The sequence below is a fragment of the Pungitius pungitius genome, chromosome 17 (assembly GCF_949316345.1).
Source record: "Pungitius pungitius chromosome 17, fPunPun2.1, whole genome shotgun sequence".
In the NCBI taxonomy this organism is placed as follows: domain Eukaryota; kingdom Metazoa; phylum Chordata; class Actinopteri; order Perciformes; family Gasterosteidae; genus Pungitius; species Pungitius pungitius.
Window position 1 is genome coordinate 16715974 of NC_084916.1, and position 21249 is coordinate 16737222.

At 48.0% G+C, this 21249-nt stretch overlaps 1 protein-coding gene across 2 annotated transcripts in view; it reads left to right on the forward strand.

Moving 5' to 3' along the window:
- Positions 1–20774, forward strand: part of trappc9 (trafficking protein particle complex subunit 9) — a 78485-nt gene extending 57711 nt beyond the window's left edge. For both annotated transcript variants that reach the window (XM_062558493.1, XM_062558494.1), the window contains 2 exons: positions 19129–19352; positions 19589–20774. In XM_062558493.1, the coding sequence (XP_062414477.1) occupies positions 19129–19352; positions 19589–19768 (404 nt within the window). In that variant the 3' untranslated portion in view covers positions 19769–20774. The remainder of the gene's footprint in view (positions 1–19128; positions 19353–19588) is intronic.
- The last annotated feature ends 475 nt before the right edge of the window (positions 20775–21249 follow it).

Here is a 21249-nt window from a genome sequence, read left to right on the forward strand (position 1 = left end):
AAAAATGTATTTCGAGCCGTCTGAGCGATGCGGCGCTCGCCGCTGACAGGTGTATCGGACGCCGCCGGAGCTCCAGCACCAGAGCAGTGTGTGCTCGCCGCTGGAATGATACGTGACTGGATGACAGCGTGTTACGGCGAGACGTTGAGAGGCCACTGAGCATCACAGTGTGCCCCCGGGAGGGGGGGGAGGGAGAGAGAGAGAGAGAGAGAAAAGTACAGGAGATGTATTTTGGGAAACCGCTTGACCAAAATCCACTGTCACCGTATATATATATTTTCTCTTTAGTCTCTGTCTCCGTCTCTCAAAGCCATTCGCCACCGAGTTAAAAAGCCGGCGTCTCCGTGGTGACCCGGGTCACTCGGAGAAACCGGCGGCGGTGTCATGAGATGAAAGCTTTGCGGCGCAGGAGATCAATCGAAACGGGGAGCTGGCAGACAACGTAATTAATCAATCTGAATGAGTGTGATGAATGCAGCCTCCCCCCCCCCCCCGTAGCGCTGACTGAGATCACTAGCTGTCGGGCCTAATTGTCACTCATTAGCAGCTTTCATAGCTCATCGACGGGTTCGCAATACCGTATTAATAAGATCCAAATGTCCCAGGAGGAAGCCTCTGAAACGGGAGTCAAGCTAAACATCTTAACAAGCCAGAACCTCTCGTATTACAGCCTGAATCATACAAAAACCATATGTTCTATCAAGGGAATATCACAGGTAGATGGTCCGTGCTCTGAACGTCACACAGTGATTCAAAAGACGATTCAAATTGAATTGAATGGTGTCACAGGGCTGTCATTGCAGCTGTGCCACATCCATCATCCCGTCTTAAATCCAACCTGATTTTAGCTCCGTTTTGGTCTCCACCTTTGCATCAGTAGATGTCCCCTCTCTCTAGCTGCGTAAATAATCCACCTGTTGTCATATTATGCTGTTATCTTCTCACATCAAAGCCCCCTGTAATCTGGATTCACCCTTTATATACAGTCTTTGGCTTTGGTAACTTCAACCACAGTTTTAGCTCAAATGCATATTGATCCTTTCCAAAAAAAAAAAAGCCTCTGAAGCGTGTTCACTCCACGGCGTTCTCTTACAGGACGGGGGAGCGGCCATTGTTTCTGCCCACGTGGTATTTACAGACATTCACGGCTTGTAATTAGCTGCCGGGATCCCACTCGCCGATCTACTCTGAATGGCGGCTTTGTCTGCAAACATAATACCGCAGTCTTTTCATCCTCAGACGCAGCAATCACAAGAAGAAGCAGCAACAGGTGGTTGTTCTTTTAATGATACAAGTATTGCAACGGGGGGAGGGGGGGGGGGGGGTTTGTTTGCCGAACGTCCATTTATCCATTTCCCTCCCCCCCAAAGGTCCAGTGCAGCACAAAATAACGGCGTAAAGGTTAAGCTGTGAGTCAGAAGCTGTGATGACAGGCTGACCAATGAGTCTCAGTCAGGCTGCCACACACACACACACACACACACACACACACACACACTCTGTCATTCTCACCCCTCACCGGACATTATTGATTTGTGGAAACTGTAAATTGTGTGTTCCTTCTGTGGCCCCCCAGGCGTTGGTTTTGAGGTACAAACGACAGCTTTGCTGACTGTGTCATTCTATTTTTAACGTCTCCGTTCACTTCGCTGTGTTCACTGAACATTAGAACTATTATTTTAGTGTTTATTTCTCTGTCATGTGGACTCTTAACACCCGGTGGCACCGTTGACTTATGTAGGTCATGTATTATGTAGGAGCATGCCTTAGAACCAGTTAGAAGTCCCAACGGTTGATGCTTATTATTCAGGAGGATATTTAATTTATTAACAAACCCCACTAAATAAATTAATTTTAATATACTTTTCCTTTTGCCTTAAAATTGTTTTGTTTTTTTCAAGAGCACACGAAGGTTCTAAATGCGGACGGTTCGGTGGATCCAGAATGAATCTGTGTCTTTTGTCCTCATGTCCCAGAGCGGAGTCTCAGCCTCCTGAATGGACTCGTACAATGGACCTCTTACAGATTAGCCAACTCAAAAAGTCCTGAAAGATTTCTGGGGTCACCGGGGAGGACTTTCAATCCCAATGTTTTCAAGGTCAAGTTTAAATTTGACCCCCAAAGATTATAATATTATGATTCACTTCATTCTTTTCTATTAGCATTTGTGGGTTATACTTCAGACAGTCTGTGTCTAGTAGATCATCTGTCTCCATGTGCTGGCAGTACAGTGCACACACACACACACTGTGCTATAATACTGGTTGTGTGTATATATATATATATATATAATAAATACTGTAATTATATGTGTGTTGAACAGAGAATATGCGAACGTAAAAGCAACGTAGATTCATGGATTTTCCCTTTGATGGTTGCATGAAGCCCTCAGAAGCCTTTTTAAGAAGCCATATCTGTGTGCTATGCTGTTACATTTTTTTTTTTTAAATGATGCTTCTTTATCCCCTAAAGAGCTCCGATAAAGGAGCACCTGGAACCCTGAATAAGTGCACTGTTTTTTTTTTTTTGTCTGTCTTGAAAAAGCAATTCCCCAGAAACAGAGATCTGAAATTCTAAAGCCGTGCACGACAAACGGTACGCAGCGCCGCTCTGAATTATAAATGAAAGCAGAAGGGCCTTAGTTCTGCCATCCTGCCCGAGCGTGATGCAGAAAGCCTGGCGTGAGCACAGCACACACACACACACACACACACAATCTTTGAGGCCCACAAAGTCCAGCCCATTAGAATCTCTGGCTCATTGATCGCTTTCCCTAAAACCAGCACCAGCCTCAAACCGTGATTGTCTTCTTCAGACGAAATAGACCAGATGCAGATTTGATCTACAATTTGGATCAAACGCCACTACTTGCTTAGGATTTGATCCGAGTTCATTTATTTTTGTGTCTGAACAGAGACGTTCATTTTCATCCCCCTATTCTCCATTAAGAAATCACACTTTGAAGCATCCACCCATATATCTAGAAGGTGTGTTCAGATGATGATGATGATGATGCTGCAGCTCTGGGAAGCCGCGTCGTGACTCTGCTTCCTGTGCGTGCTGCGAGGGAGCCGCTTCGGGTTCAAAGGCATTTAAATGTCACCCTGACCCCCCGACCCGTGTGGCTGTTTACAGGACACCCGCCAACCCGTCTGCCAGTCCGAGTTAGCCTCCGCTCTCACTGCGCGCGGCGAGGCGCGTTCGCCGTCGTTCAAAATCTGCATGGAAGGAGGAAGTGGGCTCGCATTTGACGAGCCGCAACTCCACCAGAAGCCGCGAAACGTCAACACAACTAGTTTCTTGAATAATTAACGTGTGCACCGACCTGACGCCGGTTCAGAACCGGCGTCAGGTCGGTGCACACGTTAATTATTCGTAGGCCTGGCGCCGTCTTTCCAGCGCGCCCCGGGGGGGGGGTGGGGGCGCGACTCAGTGGGCCCGCTAATGCGTGTACTGCTGCTTAATGCAACACTCAAATTTTAATGCCGGGTTTATATTTAAAGCCGGAACCATATTTTGCCAATCTGCATAGTTTAGCAGCAACAGCTGTAAGGATCCTCCCCCCCCCACACACACACACACACACACACACTCTCACGTGGAGGTAGAAAGGCGGGTCACGATGCACTACGGGGACATAAATAATTTGTGTTCTGACGCACAAACACCACACGGTGGACTACGAAGTTGGACGGGCCCGACAACGTCAGCGTGCGGATGAGTCGACCCGAGGGAGAGAGGGGGAGGGGGGGAGGGGGGTTTAACAACCAATAGCGTTCCTCGCATTATTAGCATACCACGCATGAGTGAAATGCTCATGTTTGCGAGCCAATGAGTCCCACTGAAACATGAAACCAATGGTCTTTAAGTGATTTGAATACAACCCAGAACGCCCGATGTGCTTTATCTTAATATTGATGAAGCATATTTCATCATTTTAATTTAATTTTTTGACCTTATGCTTCTTGAGTTACTTGGCTTTTAATTGCCCAGCACCAGTATTGTTTGTGTAACGGAATGCTTGGCTGCAACCTGGCGTCTTGGATGGAAATATTCACTAATTTTTTGTTGTTGTTGTTGTTGTTGTGTGCCTGGCAACCAAAAAAAAACCCCACATGAATAATGCATCTGCAGCGAGTGGCAGTGGTGGCCTTAATTCGATTTTTGGCTAGAATGTGCTTGGTGCAAAGGGAGAACCGGTGGAGGTGAGCAGGAGAGACTTTTAGGCTTTCAAATTCAACTCATGGCAGTGTCAAATGTAATCATGGAGCCACAGAAGCAGGGCTGCTGAGGCTGAAACATGAGCCGCCAGGTACGGTCCTCTCAAAAGATGCTGGAATGCCAGACCGATGCGCCAAACAGCTGATTGGCCAATAGGACAGCGTCTGAAGCACTGCCCTTCCTTGCAAAAGGCTATTTGCATATGTTTTGTAATCCTTATTAAGTCCAAGATCAGAAATCCTTAACTTTGTGGAGATTTTTTTTTAAATATTTGTATTCTTCTTCACTCAAGTTGATTCAGGACAACAAACTAGGATAAACTCAAAGCACAAACTATGCTGCAGTGACATCTCCTAACTCTTAAAGTGAGTGCTGTTACTGCTCGACGTGCTGCACCACATCAGGACCCTCCTTTTGGCTGCAGATTGCCTGGGTTCCTTCGCGGCAGCTCGGGGGGGGGGGGGGGGGCTTCTTCTGCGGCATCTAATCACGGTAACTTGATTAATCCGCCGTATGTTTCCCTCCCCCACCCCCCCACTTGAAACGCGTCGCCACTGCAGATGGAAGGCGGCACCTGCCAGCTGCGACAACAAGTGGAGCGAGGGCCTTCTGCGTTGGGGGGGGGGGGGGTTGTGACAGTGGGTCTCCTTTTTTGGATGGTTCCTTTTATTCCTGCAGCAGGCTGCGTCCGTTCAATTTGAGGACACTTTCTGAAAGTTTTTAGCTTTTGTCGAAAGGTATTGATTAGTATTTGATGTTACTTCTGCTCGTGCCCACTGGTACTCTGTCCCTATTTACTAAGACAGTGTGTGTGTAGCTGTAGAGAAACTCTTCTCATTGTTCCCATGTCTCCTTCGGTCTTTGTCTCTGGTTTTGAGGGTTGTTTTTTTTGCCTCTTTTTTCTCGCCGCAGCCTGCTGAGGAATCTATTCATTTATTCATCCGCCCTCCAGTTATTTACATGCAGATAAGCAGCGTCGGCCCAAAGCTTTTCTTCATGTTTAGGTGTAATTAAGCAAAGCCTGTTTCCACTGTCCCTCTGCCCCGATAGCAGTGGGATCCACACACTGATGACGGGTGGCTGACTGTCGAGATTCTCCTCGGTTTTAAACGGCCTCGGCTGGTTTCCTTGTTACTCTGAGCTCAAATCCATCGTTTTCTCCCACCTGACACGTTCCTTCATTTACTGGCATTGTAGAAAATGTAAAGAGTGTGTCTTTTTCTGCCAGTTATTGATTTATTTGATCTTTAAAGTACATTGAATCCTGTTCCATGTTCCTGTTCCTGCAAACTGCAACTGTTTTCACAATTATTTAGCTGCTTCGCTGTTGTAATTCACAATCCGCCTTCCCTTAATTAGCGTGTTCCCGATGGTAAAAGCTTTTTCTTTGTGAGCTCACATTGTAGCATCTGGGTTCATGGGAAAGTGCACCAGCAGCAAGACATTTCAGCGTCTCGTGTAACGAGGGACGTGATGAATACCAACTCTTGGAACTGTTTTATTGGAAATGAACGAGAGTCAACGTCACCTTCCATGAGACACGCTCACGATGCCTCTTTTTTTTGCACATCCTGAATACTTCATCCCTCTTTTTTTTTTTTCTTCCTTTGATCGGCTTGCGGTTCATTTTTTTTGTCATTTCAACCCTTTTCCTGCACGCTGAGCAACACGTGCCGGCTGCGTCGCTGGCTCGCCGAGAATCGGCATATGCAACCAACGCCATTAGCGCCACGCCATCAACAGCTTCTTAATGTGCATGTGTCTCGACTGTCAGCGCTTGACAAATTAACCGCATCTTTTCACCAATGCCAAGTGTGCAGGTTTTTTTTTTTTCTTCTTTTTTTTTTTTTTTAAGGGCCCCGGCTAATTAAGCTCATGAATCATCTCACAATATTCCGTCTTTTCTACCCAACGCCGCCCCGCAGTAGTTCTGGCGTCGCAGTTTATTGGCAGCGGAAGCCCTTTCGACGCCTCGCTCCCCGAAATAGCCGCAGCCGACGCGGTCGCACAAGCAGCGGCTGTATTTATGGCCACGGAGCTGCGGGGACGTTTTCCAATGCGTCCTGTCGTCTTGTTCCAGGCTGGACTTTGTGAGAGCGTTTACCGGCGACTTATTACACACATTCGTTTGGGAGGTGGCAGACTTGAGAGTTTTAAATTGAGAAATGATAGTGTTCACAGGCACAATGCGTGCTCCACCAAGGTGGCACGGTGCCTTCAGGGACCCTTCGCTGAGCAGTAAACACATTAGTCTTGTCAGATAACTTAAAGTAACTTTTTTTTTTTAGCATGTATCTTTGTGGTGAGAAAGCCCATGAAATTTAGCAGGCTCTTTTGCTCCAGCTAAGATGGTAACAGCAAAAATAGGCCTTAGAAAGTAAAATAATATTTATATTTAGAATCATATCACACTTGGTACTAAATGCACCGTAATCAGAGAAAGACACAGCAGTCACGTGTCCGCATCAATAAGCCAGCTCACTGTGTCCAGGTCCAGAGCCAGATCACAATGTACGCTGAGGGTGACCACAGCTGACAGAGCCTGAAGGTCCACAAGACGGCACCGGGCCGCTCTTTAGTGTCCCATCGGACCACCGAGACGACGTCTGCTTTTGGAGTTTGACCATTTCAGCCGAAGAATGAAAGAGAGTCTGCTTCTTAAAACACATCAATGGAGACAAAGCCTCACACAAAGCCAGGGAGGGGGGATACTCCCCCATCTCCCACGATGCGTCTGCACGCCGGGCGCCAAAGTGGGTGCATAACAGGATGAGTGTAAAAGACGCTGGGAGCGTTGAATGAAGCACCTCGGGGGACCGGGACCGGGGACCAGCTATTCTCAGCGGCAACACTTTGTTATTTAGGAGAGGAACGTGTCGCCAGCGTCGTTCTTCCGTGAGTCTTGTGTGTGTGGGGGGGGGGGGGCGAGGTCGGCAGGTTAACTGTGTCACTAACGGCCTCGTTAGGATGCCACGCGCTCAGAGCCAGGAGGAGGGTTTCTCCCCGTGGGAAGCCGTGTGATGCACGCTGTGAGTCACGCATCACCGTTCCCTCGCAGAGTCTCAGAATAAAACCGCGACCCCCCCCCCCAGCCGCTGAGACACTGAACGTTTCCTCTATCGAGTGTCGCTGACGAGGCGGCGTGTTTTCCAGAGACGTGCATATTTATACCTCCGTTAGATTTGGAGCAACATTAGCATTTCTTTTTTGGGGGGGGGGGGGGGTCAGAAATCAGTTGTTTCAAATAGCTGCAAGATGCTCTCACAGCGGACTCTGAGCTCACTTTGTTCTTTTCTCACAAGCACCTCATCCAACGTCGGCTAAGTGACATCACTTTCATCCTTTATTGCATTTGAATTGATCCGCCGCGGACAGAATGTTCCGGAAGCACCTTCTGGTGTGCGCTGGGAGCACTTTGTGGTCCAGGTGTGTGAGACAGCGATCGGGATGGAGACACCAGTCAGTCTCCTCCTCCTCCTCCTCGTAACGCCCCGCCAGCAGCACCGGGGGGGGGGGGGGCGCCCTCGTGTGCCCTCGTGTGCCCTCGTGTGCCCTCTTGTGCTTTGCCAGTCAAATTGACGGCAGGTCGGCGGATCGTGGTGACGGGAAAGTACAAGGCGAGTCCGGGGACATTCCCCCCCCCCCCGTTTAATTCCGCCCCTTGTCATTTGGTTGACGCGCAGAAAGCGAGACCAGCTGAACCCGAACTGAGCCGCTGAGTGATTTGATTCGACGGATCCAATCGTTTTCTTTCATACCACCAACCGCCCCGCGGGTTCTTTTCATGAAAAGGCTTATTTACCTCTGTCCTTGTAATAGTTCTCAGATGTGGAGCACCTCTCAAAGCGCTCGGCTGTGACTGGCAAATTCACACACCCTTTCACATTCATCGGGCTGCGGGTTCTGCACAACAACAAAAAATTGCAAGCTTTTAGCCGTCGAGTGGCTTTTTTATAGATCCAAGTGTCTTTGATGTGGTGCAGCAAAAACGTTCAGTTTGACACCCGGAGGTCACAAGTGGCTTCGGTCACGTGTCATTTGGTGCTCAAGTCCACACACACACAGTTAAGATTGTATGGAACACTCTCTGGTTGTTGTCGAACCTCTTTATAGGACTCGAGCTGAAAACCAGAAGGTCACAATTAGGATTCCTCTTGTTGGGCACCATGAACGTGCTGTTACTGTGACCTGCTGGTGGAACCAAAGGAGAAGTCAGGAGGCCCCCGAGTCCTCAGGCTTCCTCCTTTTTAGGGGCCGTGAACGTCGGTAACAAATGAAACGTCAACGTGGGACATTGTGATGAGTTAGTGATGTAAAACAAAGTGTTCTTTCACATCAAGGTAACACAAAATTAAATAGCGCGTTTCTGTGGCTCTACAGAGACTCTGGAAATACATCCGTCTTGGTTTATTATTATTACAGAAATCCCTTAGTGGGTTTTTGTAACTTGGTGCCCTCATTGGCTGTTTTTAGAAGTCTGAGCTATTTCAGTGCCAGCACTTACACAGCTTGTATTAAAATTGAATAATTCAAGGGAAGGAGAGATGAGCGAAGAGGAAAATGGATTGAAGAATTTTTTTTAAATACTTAGTTCTTTTCCGTGATATTGATGGGTTTCACTTTATCTCTCTTTCACTAAAGGTAGTGTTTGTTACGATGGAAAAAGAAAAAACGCAATCAATGTTGAATCCATTTGTCTTTAGGAGTGGGGCAAAGCGCATGTCGGGGGGGGGGGGGTTCAGGCCTCGCCGGACCAGCATGCGTCTGCATGCGCACCGCAATATTTAGAGAAATGATCCCCTGCATCGAATGACCCACACAAAGCGCTGAAGTGCTTTGGGTGGCGGTGCTTGAGGAGCAGGTCGTGCCTGACGCTCTGATCATTAATTACACCCAACCTGCTCTGTGTGATTACAGCTCGGTGTCTCTCAAACCCTTTGTGTGATCACGCATCTAATGTTCACGCCTCGCCCAGGACCTGGCTAACCTTCTGTTGACTGAAGTCTCCTCCTGTCTGAAAGCTGTGAGCGCAGGACGGGCCTCGAGCCCCTTTTAAGATTTTCATGACGTCATTTCTCGCGGAAAATATCATTCGGGAGTCTCTCTGTCACTTCGTTTTGATGAGTTTTATAGAAGGAGAAGAAAGGAGAAGGGAGGGTCGTCTGGTTTTATTCGGTTATGTCTTCATAGGAGCACCTGCTGCACCGTCTCTGCCAAATAAGACATTAATCCACGAGTCATAATAGTAACAGAGCGTCCTGTAGGAACAAATCTGCCATGTCACCAAAAGGGTTTCCTGGTGAGCTCGTCTCAGTCTGTTTGATTCGTCGCAGAAGGTCTCCGGCCTGAGACTCAAAAAGGTTCAGGACAAACCCAGCAACAACTTTTCACTGACAAAATGCATTTACCCTTTAAAGGTAGTAAAAGGTTACGGTCACTTTATTTCCACCCGTAGGTAGGAAGATTATCTCGCTAACCAAAATGCGCAATTCGTTATCTTTTGTTTGCTTTATTCTCCGTAATAATCCAAAATCCCACGATAGTCCATTGGCTCTTTTTTATCGAGGGAACCAGAGGGATTCCGCAGGGTGGCGGCGCTTCTGTTTAATGCATTTAGAGATTAACCTTGGGATTTATTCATTGATCATCATTCTTTCATCACTCAGCCCGGGCCGGGCTTGGAGTTCTGACCAAAATGCGACTCCGGATTAGCAGCTCTTTATTAAGTGACCTTAGATAGCTGAACATTGACCCTAATTAGCCTGTACGGACTCGAATTGAATGTTGCATTAAAATACTGTGCGTGCTGTTACTTTTTGATTTGGTACCATTTGAAGTATGGGAGGCAGAGTCTTCTCTAGTTCGGGTTCATGTTGTAATATTTGTGGTTGATGATGCGGCTGCAGATGGTCGGAGGACCCAGTGAAGCCATCTGAAGGGCTGTAAGTTGACCTCCTCTTTGTCTTAGAGGAGGTCAAAGGTCAGGCTCGGCGAGTCTCCCGGAGCTTTCCTTTAGTAAGTGCTGAGAGTTGTCGGGGAAGATAAGATCAAACGGTTTGTATCTGTGATGTGGGTGTGTGGTGTAACGCACTGCAGTGCGGCTTAGTCTCTTATTAACCCATTAATGACCCCCTGAATCGCTCTTACAGCTGTTTTACTTCACTTATCTACCATTTGAGGTAATTGATAGCCCCCAGCGTTCATCACGCCTTCCATATTACGTTCTCATTCTCAGGTGAAGTTAATGGGAAATACTGTGAAAACACGATCTGTCTGATTGTTGGTTTGATTCCCGAAACAACGGCAGGTGAAGTCAGGTGTAGAAGAAGTGATGTGTTCAAATGTGTCAGCGGCTCTTCTGGGATCAACACACAGGGTTCAATGGAGGTGGGGTACAAACACACCGTGGTTGTGAGCAGGTGGGGGGCGGCGGCGGGGGGGGGGGGGAGACTATTTGATTTGCTCTGTTGGTTAAATTGGTGCAGTGAGAAGTCTTAAGCTTTCCTCTGGAGGAGGAATGGCCCCCTGCAGAAATGATGCCAGCTCGTAGCAGGATGTGGGCGGCGTTAAAAGGGCTCGTGACTGTAGTGATGGAGCTGGCCGGGCTAATGAGGAGGAAGAGGAGGAAGATGCTTTAGTTGGGTGATGGATAGATAGCGATGCTCTTCGTGGGTGGGTGGGGGGGGGGGGTTAATTCAGATGCCACGATTGCCTCACGTTGGGTTAATTCTCTTTGACCTTTCTCAAGTTGTTTCGACAGGTTTTCACATTATTTCGCCGTTAATCACTCGAGGAAACCGGATGGAGTCAGCTGACTCCAGCGATTTGAGAGTTTGGGGTACCGGGCCCAGATGAAGGTGAGCAATGGAAAGTAATTTTAGGTGTCAAAGTATATCTATTATTCCTCCATGTGAGTCACAATTCATTTAAATAAAATGCTAATACAATAATTCAGAGGTGCACTGGGGAAAGAAGAGTTCTTTTATTAACTCATTTTCCACCATTTTCCTCGGTTTCCACCAGTGTCATTTAAAATAAATGAGTTAATTAGTCACATTTGATTAAATTGAATGGTGACAGTCATTTTGCTGCACTCACCCAGCCGGTTTGTTTGTATTAGCTTTGTGTTTAGTTTGGAGCAGTGAAAAGCAACAAACCGCACAACACGCCATGAGAAGGAAGCCGGCTCACGTCTGACATCAAGTGCATTCTTCTCCCGTGTTGTGAGGGGGGTGGGGGGGGGGCTGGTGATTAAAACGTATTAAAATACGACGGCGCACTCATTAGAAGAAGTGCGGCGACGGATCGAGAGCTGAGGCTCGTAGTGCGATTTACCTTTTGGCTTCTTCTCACCTATTCATTCACCTTATTAAAAACCCCGGATGTCTAACCTCATCAAAGCCACTCAAGGGACTTTCATTAATCTCGCACAACAAACATCCCTAAACCCCTTTCAGTTGTGCATCCCCCCCCCCCCCCCCCCCCCCCAACCCCAACTAAAGGGCGAACCTGTGTGTGTCTGTGATTAAAGCTGCCAGAGCAGGTTTTTAATGACGTGCCTTTCTTTTTACCGCTACTTGAGTCCTCGATGCAGCTGCAGGTGACTGAAGTGACTTTTGGAACGGCATTGATTCCCATTTGTTTAATGACTCCCCCCCCCCTCCCTCCCCCTCCGTGCAGTACTGACAGCTCATTACCTCTGCTGCTCCTGCTGCACACTGATAATTCACCCAGAGAGTTCTGCACGTCGCGTTTACGACGACGCGCCGTGGATCAAGGGGCGACGCCGGGGGGGGGGGGGGGGGGGGGTCTTTGCTCACCTGTTTCCCTCCATCCTTTGGACCGTGATGCCTGTCAGTCTGAGCTCACTGCAGACAGAATTTGTCGGATGATAATTGACTGCGTTTCTTCTTCTCCGGCTGAAAACCCGATCCGTGCTCGTCTTCGTCACTTGGTGGGATTTACTCCAGTTAATCCGTCTGGCTCTGCTGGAGATCCCCAAATGGAGTATTTTCCATTGCCATACAATGCAAATACACGACTGCATTTCCTTTTTCAATTATTGAGTCACATGTTTGGTACCCAGCATTCCTTGATATCTTTCTCTCCGTCTCTTTCGCTCATCAAACAACAACAACAACTTTGTTTCACTGACTTCCTGCAGACAGTTTCCCACACAAGCACTTATAGACTCCATAAGTGCCCACAGGGTTCATTTGTCTATGTGATTGCCACATAAAAGCAATGTACCCCACAGTGTGTCTGTGTGTCGCATTATCTCCTCAAGACTGTGTGTGTGTGTGTGTGTGTGTGTGTGAGAGGAGGCGGAGCTTAGTTGTTCTTTTCTACATAACATAATGACATCCCCTTCAGCTCGGTGTCGGGGGAATCCCCTCCGAGTCACCGCTGCATGCGCGTCATCAGGAGCGGGTTTTTTTTTTTTCTGCAGCCTCCGACGCTGAGGCAACGCGGGGGGGGGGGGGGGGGGGGCATGGAGAAACGCTTTGTCAGACGAGTCACAGTTCCGACAAATGGCAGCGGCAAAAAAACGTTTAAAGTTTGTTCATCGATGGTCGAGTCTCGTTTCTCGGTTCACTCCCGTTCTTCTTCACATCTTCTTCTTGCGCGGAGAATCCAACGCGTTCATTAAAGGTCAATCACATGAAGGTGGCGGTGGGGTGGGGGGGAAACGGCAGCGAAGTGTGCAGCGCGGCACATGACAGCAGCCGGGTTTGGACCACACCACAGCAGTGACTTGTGTCAGATGATTGTTCTGGAGATAAGTCAAACCAGTCCCACTCTGACCATGTCCTCCTCGTCCCTGTTTTGAGCCCAATTGGTTCTTTGGTCTTTTTTATAATTAACAAAATGGTATTATCTGTTTAAATGACTATATATATATATATCTTTTTTTGTATTTAAAAAATATTCACTGTCTATCAAAATAACTAAAGTAAAATCTTTGATGCTCACAGGAAGCCTTCTGGCTCGCTGCAGTAAGAGTAGCATGAGGTGTGTTAGAGAGCGACGGGGAGAACGCTGATGTTATTTAAAGCACAGTGTAACACACACACACACACACACACTGCCTGTTTGTGTTATTTTATATCCACTAATGCTACTAAATTTGACAGCTCATTTGCATCTGACACGGTGAGCATTTTTAATCCAACAATTTTGCGACTGACCGTAAACTATCTAAACTATCTTTATCTTGTAATATTGATCAAACCGTCCCAGGAATATCTGCAGTCCCTCCCCACGCCAAGACGGCACCCGATTAATTATAATTATCAAAGAATTCCCGCTTTGGGGAAAATAGAAACGAACCCATATTTAATCAGATGTGAACACAGCTGCAGTTGGTGTGATGTTCAGAAGCATCCGGGGAGAAGGTACCACATCAACACGCTGCTCATTAACATGACGTGGATGAATAAGTAATTGGGTATATGTCAAAAAAAAAGTTGATTTACAGTCTCGTATCGCAGCAGATGTTTCTGACCTCTTCCCGTAAAAGGCTTTTAAATGTGGATAATTTCCTCTGAATGAACCGTTCTGACCGTCCCTCCAAAACCAACAAGCCGAATTCTCCCCCCGAGGAGCTGAATGCACGAGACAGGAGTCTGTGCCCCCCCCCCACTCCCTTTCATATAGTCTTTACAGGGAAGATGGACCGAATGATGTGCCCTCCGTATATAAGATTAACTGAAATAAGGCTCAGCAGGGGCATGAAGCCGCACAAAGCCACTCCCTAACGCTGTTTTACTTGAGACTGTGTTGCCTTTTCTTCAGATTCAGCGGATGAGAGAAAGTCAAGGAAGCCCCTGGTTGCTCTTGTCTTTAATTAATCCCTCCGTGGCAAGGAGCGCATACATCTTAGCCTACATGTATATTATCTCTGTTATTTAGTGGTCCACATTGTGCTTATGCATCGGCACCGTTGACTACGAGGAGAGGAGGAGTAAGAATGTCGCTCTCCTGGAATAACACCGCAGCGTTCGTGAAACCTTCCGTTTTGGTGCTCTTTTTAGTTCGTGACATAATGCGCTTGACTGATAGCAGGCTGCATGTATTTCAGGTGCTTAAAAGGCCGCGCAGTTTTTCTTTCACACAGAAGTAGACAGTTCAGATTTCGGAGGAAATGATCTTGAATCATAGAAAGCAGTATTTGTAAGTAGACACAATGTCAAAGTTCCTTATCAAACTCTTTGAGATATTGTCTAAATAGAGACTGTTTAAGGGGTTTGAATGTATTTTTTAAGGAACACAGGCATTTTCAGTGATTTAAAGGAATGGATACATGATCTACAATATATGAAATCTTAGGATGTGTTTTTTTTCTTTGTCCACAACGTCTTCAGCCGCGAAATGTTGAAAATAACTTGTTGAAAAACAGCCCAGATCTATGTTTTTTGAAAGCTGAAACTGAAACACTTGAAAGCAAAGATTATTTTTGAAGGTGTAGGTGAACGGATGCTTTGCTCCTAAAAGGTTGTGGTACACAGAGGTTACATGAGCTGTGTAAAGCTTCCATGGCTCCAGGGAGACAATAAAGAAATATAAATGGACAAAAACCAAAAATGTCTTCAGATTCCCACGTGTGACCTTTGAATTAAGATCCGGCAGAAAGGTGGAGAACAGCTGGCACGGAGTGAAGTGAAGTGGAGTCACAGGGAGAGAGAAGCTTCTACCGAGGGCAATTCCACCAGCTCGTTATGTCCGAGTGGAGCCCCCCCCCCTCCCCCCCCCCCAGTCCATTGATTGGTTGATTGATTGATTTTCTGACTCCGATACAATAAGCATCCCTCAGCTCTGAGGAGACTACTGAAATGGGGGTGTAGTTTGGTGAAGGCGTGATGGGAGGCCCCGAGGCGAGACGGCCATCGCAGCGAGGGGCCGTTAGAGCGTAACGGCATCCAGCCACCACCTCGGACTATTGATTTAGTTCTATTTGGGGGAAGTTGCTCACTGGGTACCGGGCTTGCAGTGTTCTGGATTTTCCCGATCGGGGTCACCGCTCACAGTGCAGCGCCTGTAAAAGAAAGTGTGAACTATGTGCCTACAACGCGCTGCTAAATAGATCGTCCTCACTCCTCGAGTCTGCTTTTTACTGGAAGAAGAAGAAGATCTTCTCAAGACACAAGTGGTCAAGTGGAAACCGATTTTCACGCAGTTCTTCTTAAATCTTATGTGGCCGCCTGTACAAAGCACGTCGGTATTCGTCGACATTTTCACCCCCCGAAGGCCTCGTTGCCGCGGTAACGAAGTCGTGGGGAATTGCACGTCATTGTGTCGGCCTTTCGTCTCCGGCAGGCCCCCGAGCTCAGGAATCCTTCCAAAACATCTCTTCACGGACAGAAGTCGGGGTTCCACAGTCCAAAAAGGCCGAGATTTAGTCACCGCGTCGGCCTCCGTTCGTCATCGTCTCACCTGCAGAAGCCTCTGTGGACCCACACCGTGCTCTTATGTCTCAACCAATGGACTTGTTAACCTTGGTAGGTGTGCATCTTCGTGCCTCCCGGCTGGGCGGATACAGTGACAACCTGGAAAGGCACGTCGGATGTGTTTGGGGCGAGTAAAGCTGCCGTGGTGCTGATGCTGTGTGTGTGTGTGTGTGTGTGTGTGTGTGTGTGTGTGTGGCTGGAAGCGGCGCCGCTCAGCTGGGTGTCCCACGTGGAGATGAGCCAACGCGAGTCAACCGAGCTCATGAGCTGTTGCTGCAACAACAACAACAACAACCCCCCCCCCCTCGCAATGCCGCTCACTGCAGGTGGAAATGATGGCGCTGGAGTAGATGTGCTTGTTTGGGGCTTTAAATGCGTCCTGCTAGCAGTGAAAGGAAGAGGCCCAGGTGGACGGCGTTGAGATGCTGCAGCGGCACAAATGTCTCCTGCAAATGAAATGGTTGATTTATGTCTGTTGAGCCTTTTGTTGCCCTCAGAGCAGCAGGAGTCCAGCATCCAGCATGTGGTGTTCCAAACGCCTTCAAGGCAGAAGGAACCTGTGAAGGCCTCAGGTGTCCCATGAGTTCATTATGGGGAGGATTACAAAGGGGGACATCGCAGTTGAGCTGGTTGTTTTTTCGTTTTTTACTTGGACCCTTCCTCAAACCCCCCCCCCCCATAATATTGATGTGAACACGCATCCTGCTTTTTCTTTTAAACGCCAAAAGAAGCAACTTTTAATTTTGATTTGTTTTATCTGGAGTCATTTTTCACACATGGACTTTATTCAGCACATTTAGATTTTCTGCTCCAGTCAGCTTTGAATATTCTTCAGAACAAGTTAATATTGCACAATTTTGAAGTAGTTTAAACAATGTCAATTGAACTGTGGGGCGTTTTATGAACTGATTCATTGTTTTATTATTAATATTCATGATCCGTTTTAGAGAACAATTGTACATCTATCTATATATTTGGAAATCTTGACCCTTCTCGCGCAGGAGGGCGGCGATAGTCCCTCCGTCTCGCGGCCTGCTTCTCTCCTCCCGGTTGCTGTGGCGACGCGTGCCGCAGCGCGCTTTGCCTCTGCAGGCTGGAGCGGGGCAGAGCCCCCCGGGGGGTGGGGGTGGGGGGCGCGTGCTGGAGCCCGGCCGCACGCGTTATGCAACGGGCTGGAAGTGCTGCACCTGCACGAGAGGCTGGACCCCGATGAACGGATCAATTCCTGCGGCTCTCTCAATGAACCAGTCACCACTCAGCAGGTCGATGCTGGTGCACGAGTGGTTGGAGGAGGGTTCTTCTTCCTGGTCTTTCCCCTGCTGACCTTTTATCTACTCTTTATTTTAAATATTTGACCTTCGTCCCTTTTTGGAAACAATACAAGTCTGTGATGCATGTTTGGTTCAGATACACAGGCCTGTAGTTTGAATGTAATAATCCACTATGGTGGCATTTCAGCACCTAGCATTTCCCTCCATATTCCAGAGGGGGATGTGTCCCCTTACAGCTAATCCGCCTCTGGGGACACTGCGTCCCTGGAGTTACCCTTTGAGCAGAGGCCCGGCGGAGGGGAAGAGGCCAGCGTTTGGTCGGCTTCGTCTCAAAGATGTTTGCTGAGAGTCCCCAGAGAACCAGAACCTTCTCAGCTGGTTTAATTCTCTCGAGGTCGCCTGAAATTTTTCACTTCAGCCAGTGTCGGTGTCATCGCCCCGTCAGTGTCCTCATTAGAGCGTTGGACACCCCCCCCCCCCACCCCCGTGCACGCGTGAAGTCTAAGTCGATCTCGCGCTGACACACAATGCAGGAAGGCAGAGATGTTTGTTCTCTGGGTGTGTGTGTGTGTGTGTGTGTGTGTGTGTGGGGGGGGGGGGGGGGGGCTGAGTGTGTGGGAGTTCATCAGCTCGTTACAGACTATCCGTTCTCTTTGCTTTCGTTTTAATGTGAAAGAATTTATTTCCAGTTTTTAGAGCCAATACCTATAATTTGCACATCTCCTAGCAACAGGACTTTGAACAGACTAAATATAGCTACTTGCTGAGGTGTCACTATGCTCAGCGCCCCGGCTATGAAAAGATTGTGTTGCATGTGCGTGTCCGCGTGTATACACACACACACACGCGTGTGTGTGTGTGTGTGTGTGCGTGCCGGCGGTCTTCCAGTTAAAGCAAAAGGTTCCAGAAGCAACGGAAAGAGGTCACCGACAGGACGGGCCGCCGTGTGGGATCTCAGCCAATCGGTTTGGCCCAACAAGTTGCTGCTGTCGGCTCAGCAAAAAAGCAGCAAGAAAACTTCTTCTGGGCGAAGGAAATGAGGATCTGAGTCCATGCAGCCACAATGTGCACATTAGCTTGTTCTCCACCTAATATCCTAACGCCCCCGATATTCACTTTGGTCTTTGAGCAATTGGGTCTCTCTATGAGGTCTTTTTTTTTTTTCATTTAGATGGACTCAGCCACATAAAATATATGCTCAACTTTTGACTGACATAAATGTGCAGCTCTCTGCAGTTATATCTAATGAATATGAATTTAAATCACTTTGCAGGGTTTTTAATGACAGGAAAATGAGTGACTACTACTATTATCACGTGTGCTGTTAACTGTGTGGATGCTGTACTCCAATCTACAACTGGTATTCTAACACTAGTCAAACAGCTCGAATCGCAGTAGGGATTAATGTCAGTTCATCAAGTGAGTTTTTTGTGTGTGTGTGTGTGTGTGATCAAAGAAACTGTCAAAAAGATCAAACCGAGAGACTTCGTTTCAGCCAATAGCTAAAATAAAGAAAAGATAGTGTCATAAATAATGTGACCTCTTGATGTATGCTATCGTACATCCTGCTACGCCTCTTTAAAAGGAGAAGAAAGAACCTCCCCTGAGTGCTGCTGGAGTGAAGTGGGTTTTTAACACCGATGTGGAGCTGAATGTCAACCACCTGCAGCTCTCTCTCTCTCTCTCTCTCTCTCTCGCCCCCCTCGCTGCATGCAACGGATCGGCCCATGAGGGGCGGGGGCCACGCCAGGAAGGAAGGAATTGCACTCTGTCGGCTGGGAGGTGTAACCTTAGAGAGGAGAGAGGAACGTTCTTCTGTGTGTGTGTGTGTGTGTGTGTGTGTGTGTGTGTGTGTGTGTGTGTGTGTGTGTGTGTGTGTGTGTGTGTGTGTGTGTGTGTGTCACGTCCGTCGCTGACAGAAATGAGTCTCGCATGATGAGATCAATTAGGAGGGAGTCCGGTTTAATACCCAAGTGTCCGTCAAACTGTGCGGGTTTTGATGGGTACAAAAGTAAAGGGGGATCGAGGGGGAGGGGGAGGGGGGGGGGGGGTCCCGTGAATGGCACCGTGGAGATTTGAAATGTCTTAATTTTTGCTTCTGCCCAAATTCTTCAGAGCACCTCTTTTGTTACAGAGCGTTGAACAAAAGAGCTTTCCGCTAATCCCCCCCCCCCCTCTCATGTGTCCAGATGTGTTGGTGAATGGGAGGCCGTGCGACTGCGACGTCATCGCCGACTGCAGAGCGGGCGACCCCGTGACCCTGGAGGTGCGGCTGACCAATCGGAGCAAGAACGCCGTGGGACCCCTGGCTCTGACCGTGGTGCCGTTCCAGGACTTCCAGAACGGAGTCCAGAACTACGACCTGGGGGACGCGGTCTCCTTCATCGGCTCCAACACCTTCTACATCGACACGGTCAGTGGGGACCAGAGCGCCGCACAGGCATCACTTTAAAACTTTAAATCGGTCTACTGCCGCGTGCTGAGGCAAGATGGGTAAAACCACCAAAACACAGTTATGGACCTTTAAAGGTCACGGCTGCAGTCTTTAAATACAATCGGCCTTATCAAGATCCTTACGGGGTCCTGGAAGGAGCCTCTGCCTGGAACACGCGATTAAAGAGTCTCACTGCGGTGTGTCTCCATCACCAGGTGAAACCCAGAGAGAGCTCCGTCTGCGTGGGAGCGCTGCTCTTCCTCTACACCGGAGACTTCTACCTCAACATCAAGTTCCAGGACGACAGCGCCGGACGAGAGCTTCCCCTGGCCTGGTTCACTCTGCCCAGTGTCCACATCCGGGCCCTGGACGCTCCGCTGCAGGCCGGGGCCTAAGGGCCAGGGACCAAGGGCCAGATACCTCTGGGTCTATGGGCCTATGGGCCTGGGGTCTATGGGTCTAAGGGCCAGGGACCTCTGGGTCTATGGTCCTAAGGGCCTAAGGACCTCTCTGCTTAAGGTCCTAAGGGTGTCAGGGTCTAAGGGTCTTAGATCTTGAGGTCCTAAGGGCTTAATTAAGGGTAAGGTGGCCTCGTCATTTTAGCCTGTGAGAATTAAAGGATTTTTTTTTTTTTACGTTCTTCTCTGTAAATACAATATTTTTGTGAATTAAATCCCATGTAAATATCACTTTGTTAAAGGCTAAACTGTGTGCACAGTTGAGGGAAAGTGCACAAACCCCCTCACACTGCTGCCCACCTCAGTGAGTGGTTTCTAGCTAATGATCCGTGGAGTCGGCTGTGATTTCTGTGATTAGAAACCAGCCGCTTCTTTCTTTCTAAATGATTTAACCTCAGTGGGAACGATGCAACCAGTTGAGTCCAAAATGGAATCCGCCGTGTTATTGATTGTGTTGCGGCGTGAACTGGTCCACGGTGTCCCAACCAGAGCAGCAGGCCGGGTCACACGGCCAGTCTGAGGCGGGAAAAGATGCTACGGCTGCTTTCATGCTAGCTAGCTAGCTAGCTCCTCAACTGCTAGTCATCTATATGCTAACTAGCTAGCCGAGCAAGGAAACGTGATGCAAGCAGTTGCTTTCTTCCCAACTCTTTGGGAAGCTTCTACAAAAGTTTGCTTCCTTTCTGCATCCCAGCGTTGACGTGATTCTTAGCCGCTGCAGTTTGTTCTATTGATTATTTTTGTTTCCATGAAATTGAAATGATAAAATATCTACTGAAAGATAGTCAGTTATATGGTAGAAATAGTGAGCATTGAAGCTAGTTAAGTACACATGAGATTTATTTATATCTACTGCTGTAGGGATCATTTCACTGAACTGAATAGTTGAGCCTACTATTAAATGTCACATATGATGATTGTAAATATATGTTTAAAGAAGCCACATGTGTTTATTGTGACCTTATTTCTAGTTGTCAAAAATCATTCTAACTCTGTCCATCTTCATCACGTTTAGGAAGCTCAATTCTTCCCATTAATCCACAAACACGGATGACCTGAGCTCGTTTTTAACATGTTGTTCAGGGCAACGGGCCGCGAGCCCCACCGACGCGTGGCGTTCTTCTCGCTTTGACACCTTCTCCCTCAGGACCTCGCCGTGCTCCATCGTCACAGCGCCGCGGCTCCACCCATGTCCTGCATGGACAAATAATGTTAAATGATCTCATTCGTTTTTTCCCTGACCACAAAGCTTTCAGACGACTTCATATTGTAATGCAAGTTCGGCGTGAACACCAGAAGCTGAGGACATCTTTTCTGAATGCAGTGTCTCCATGAAGGTCACTTAATACAAACATACGTTTACGCATGGGAACAATGCATCAGTGGATCCACACAGGTGCATCGCTTACGCAACGCAA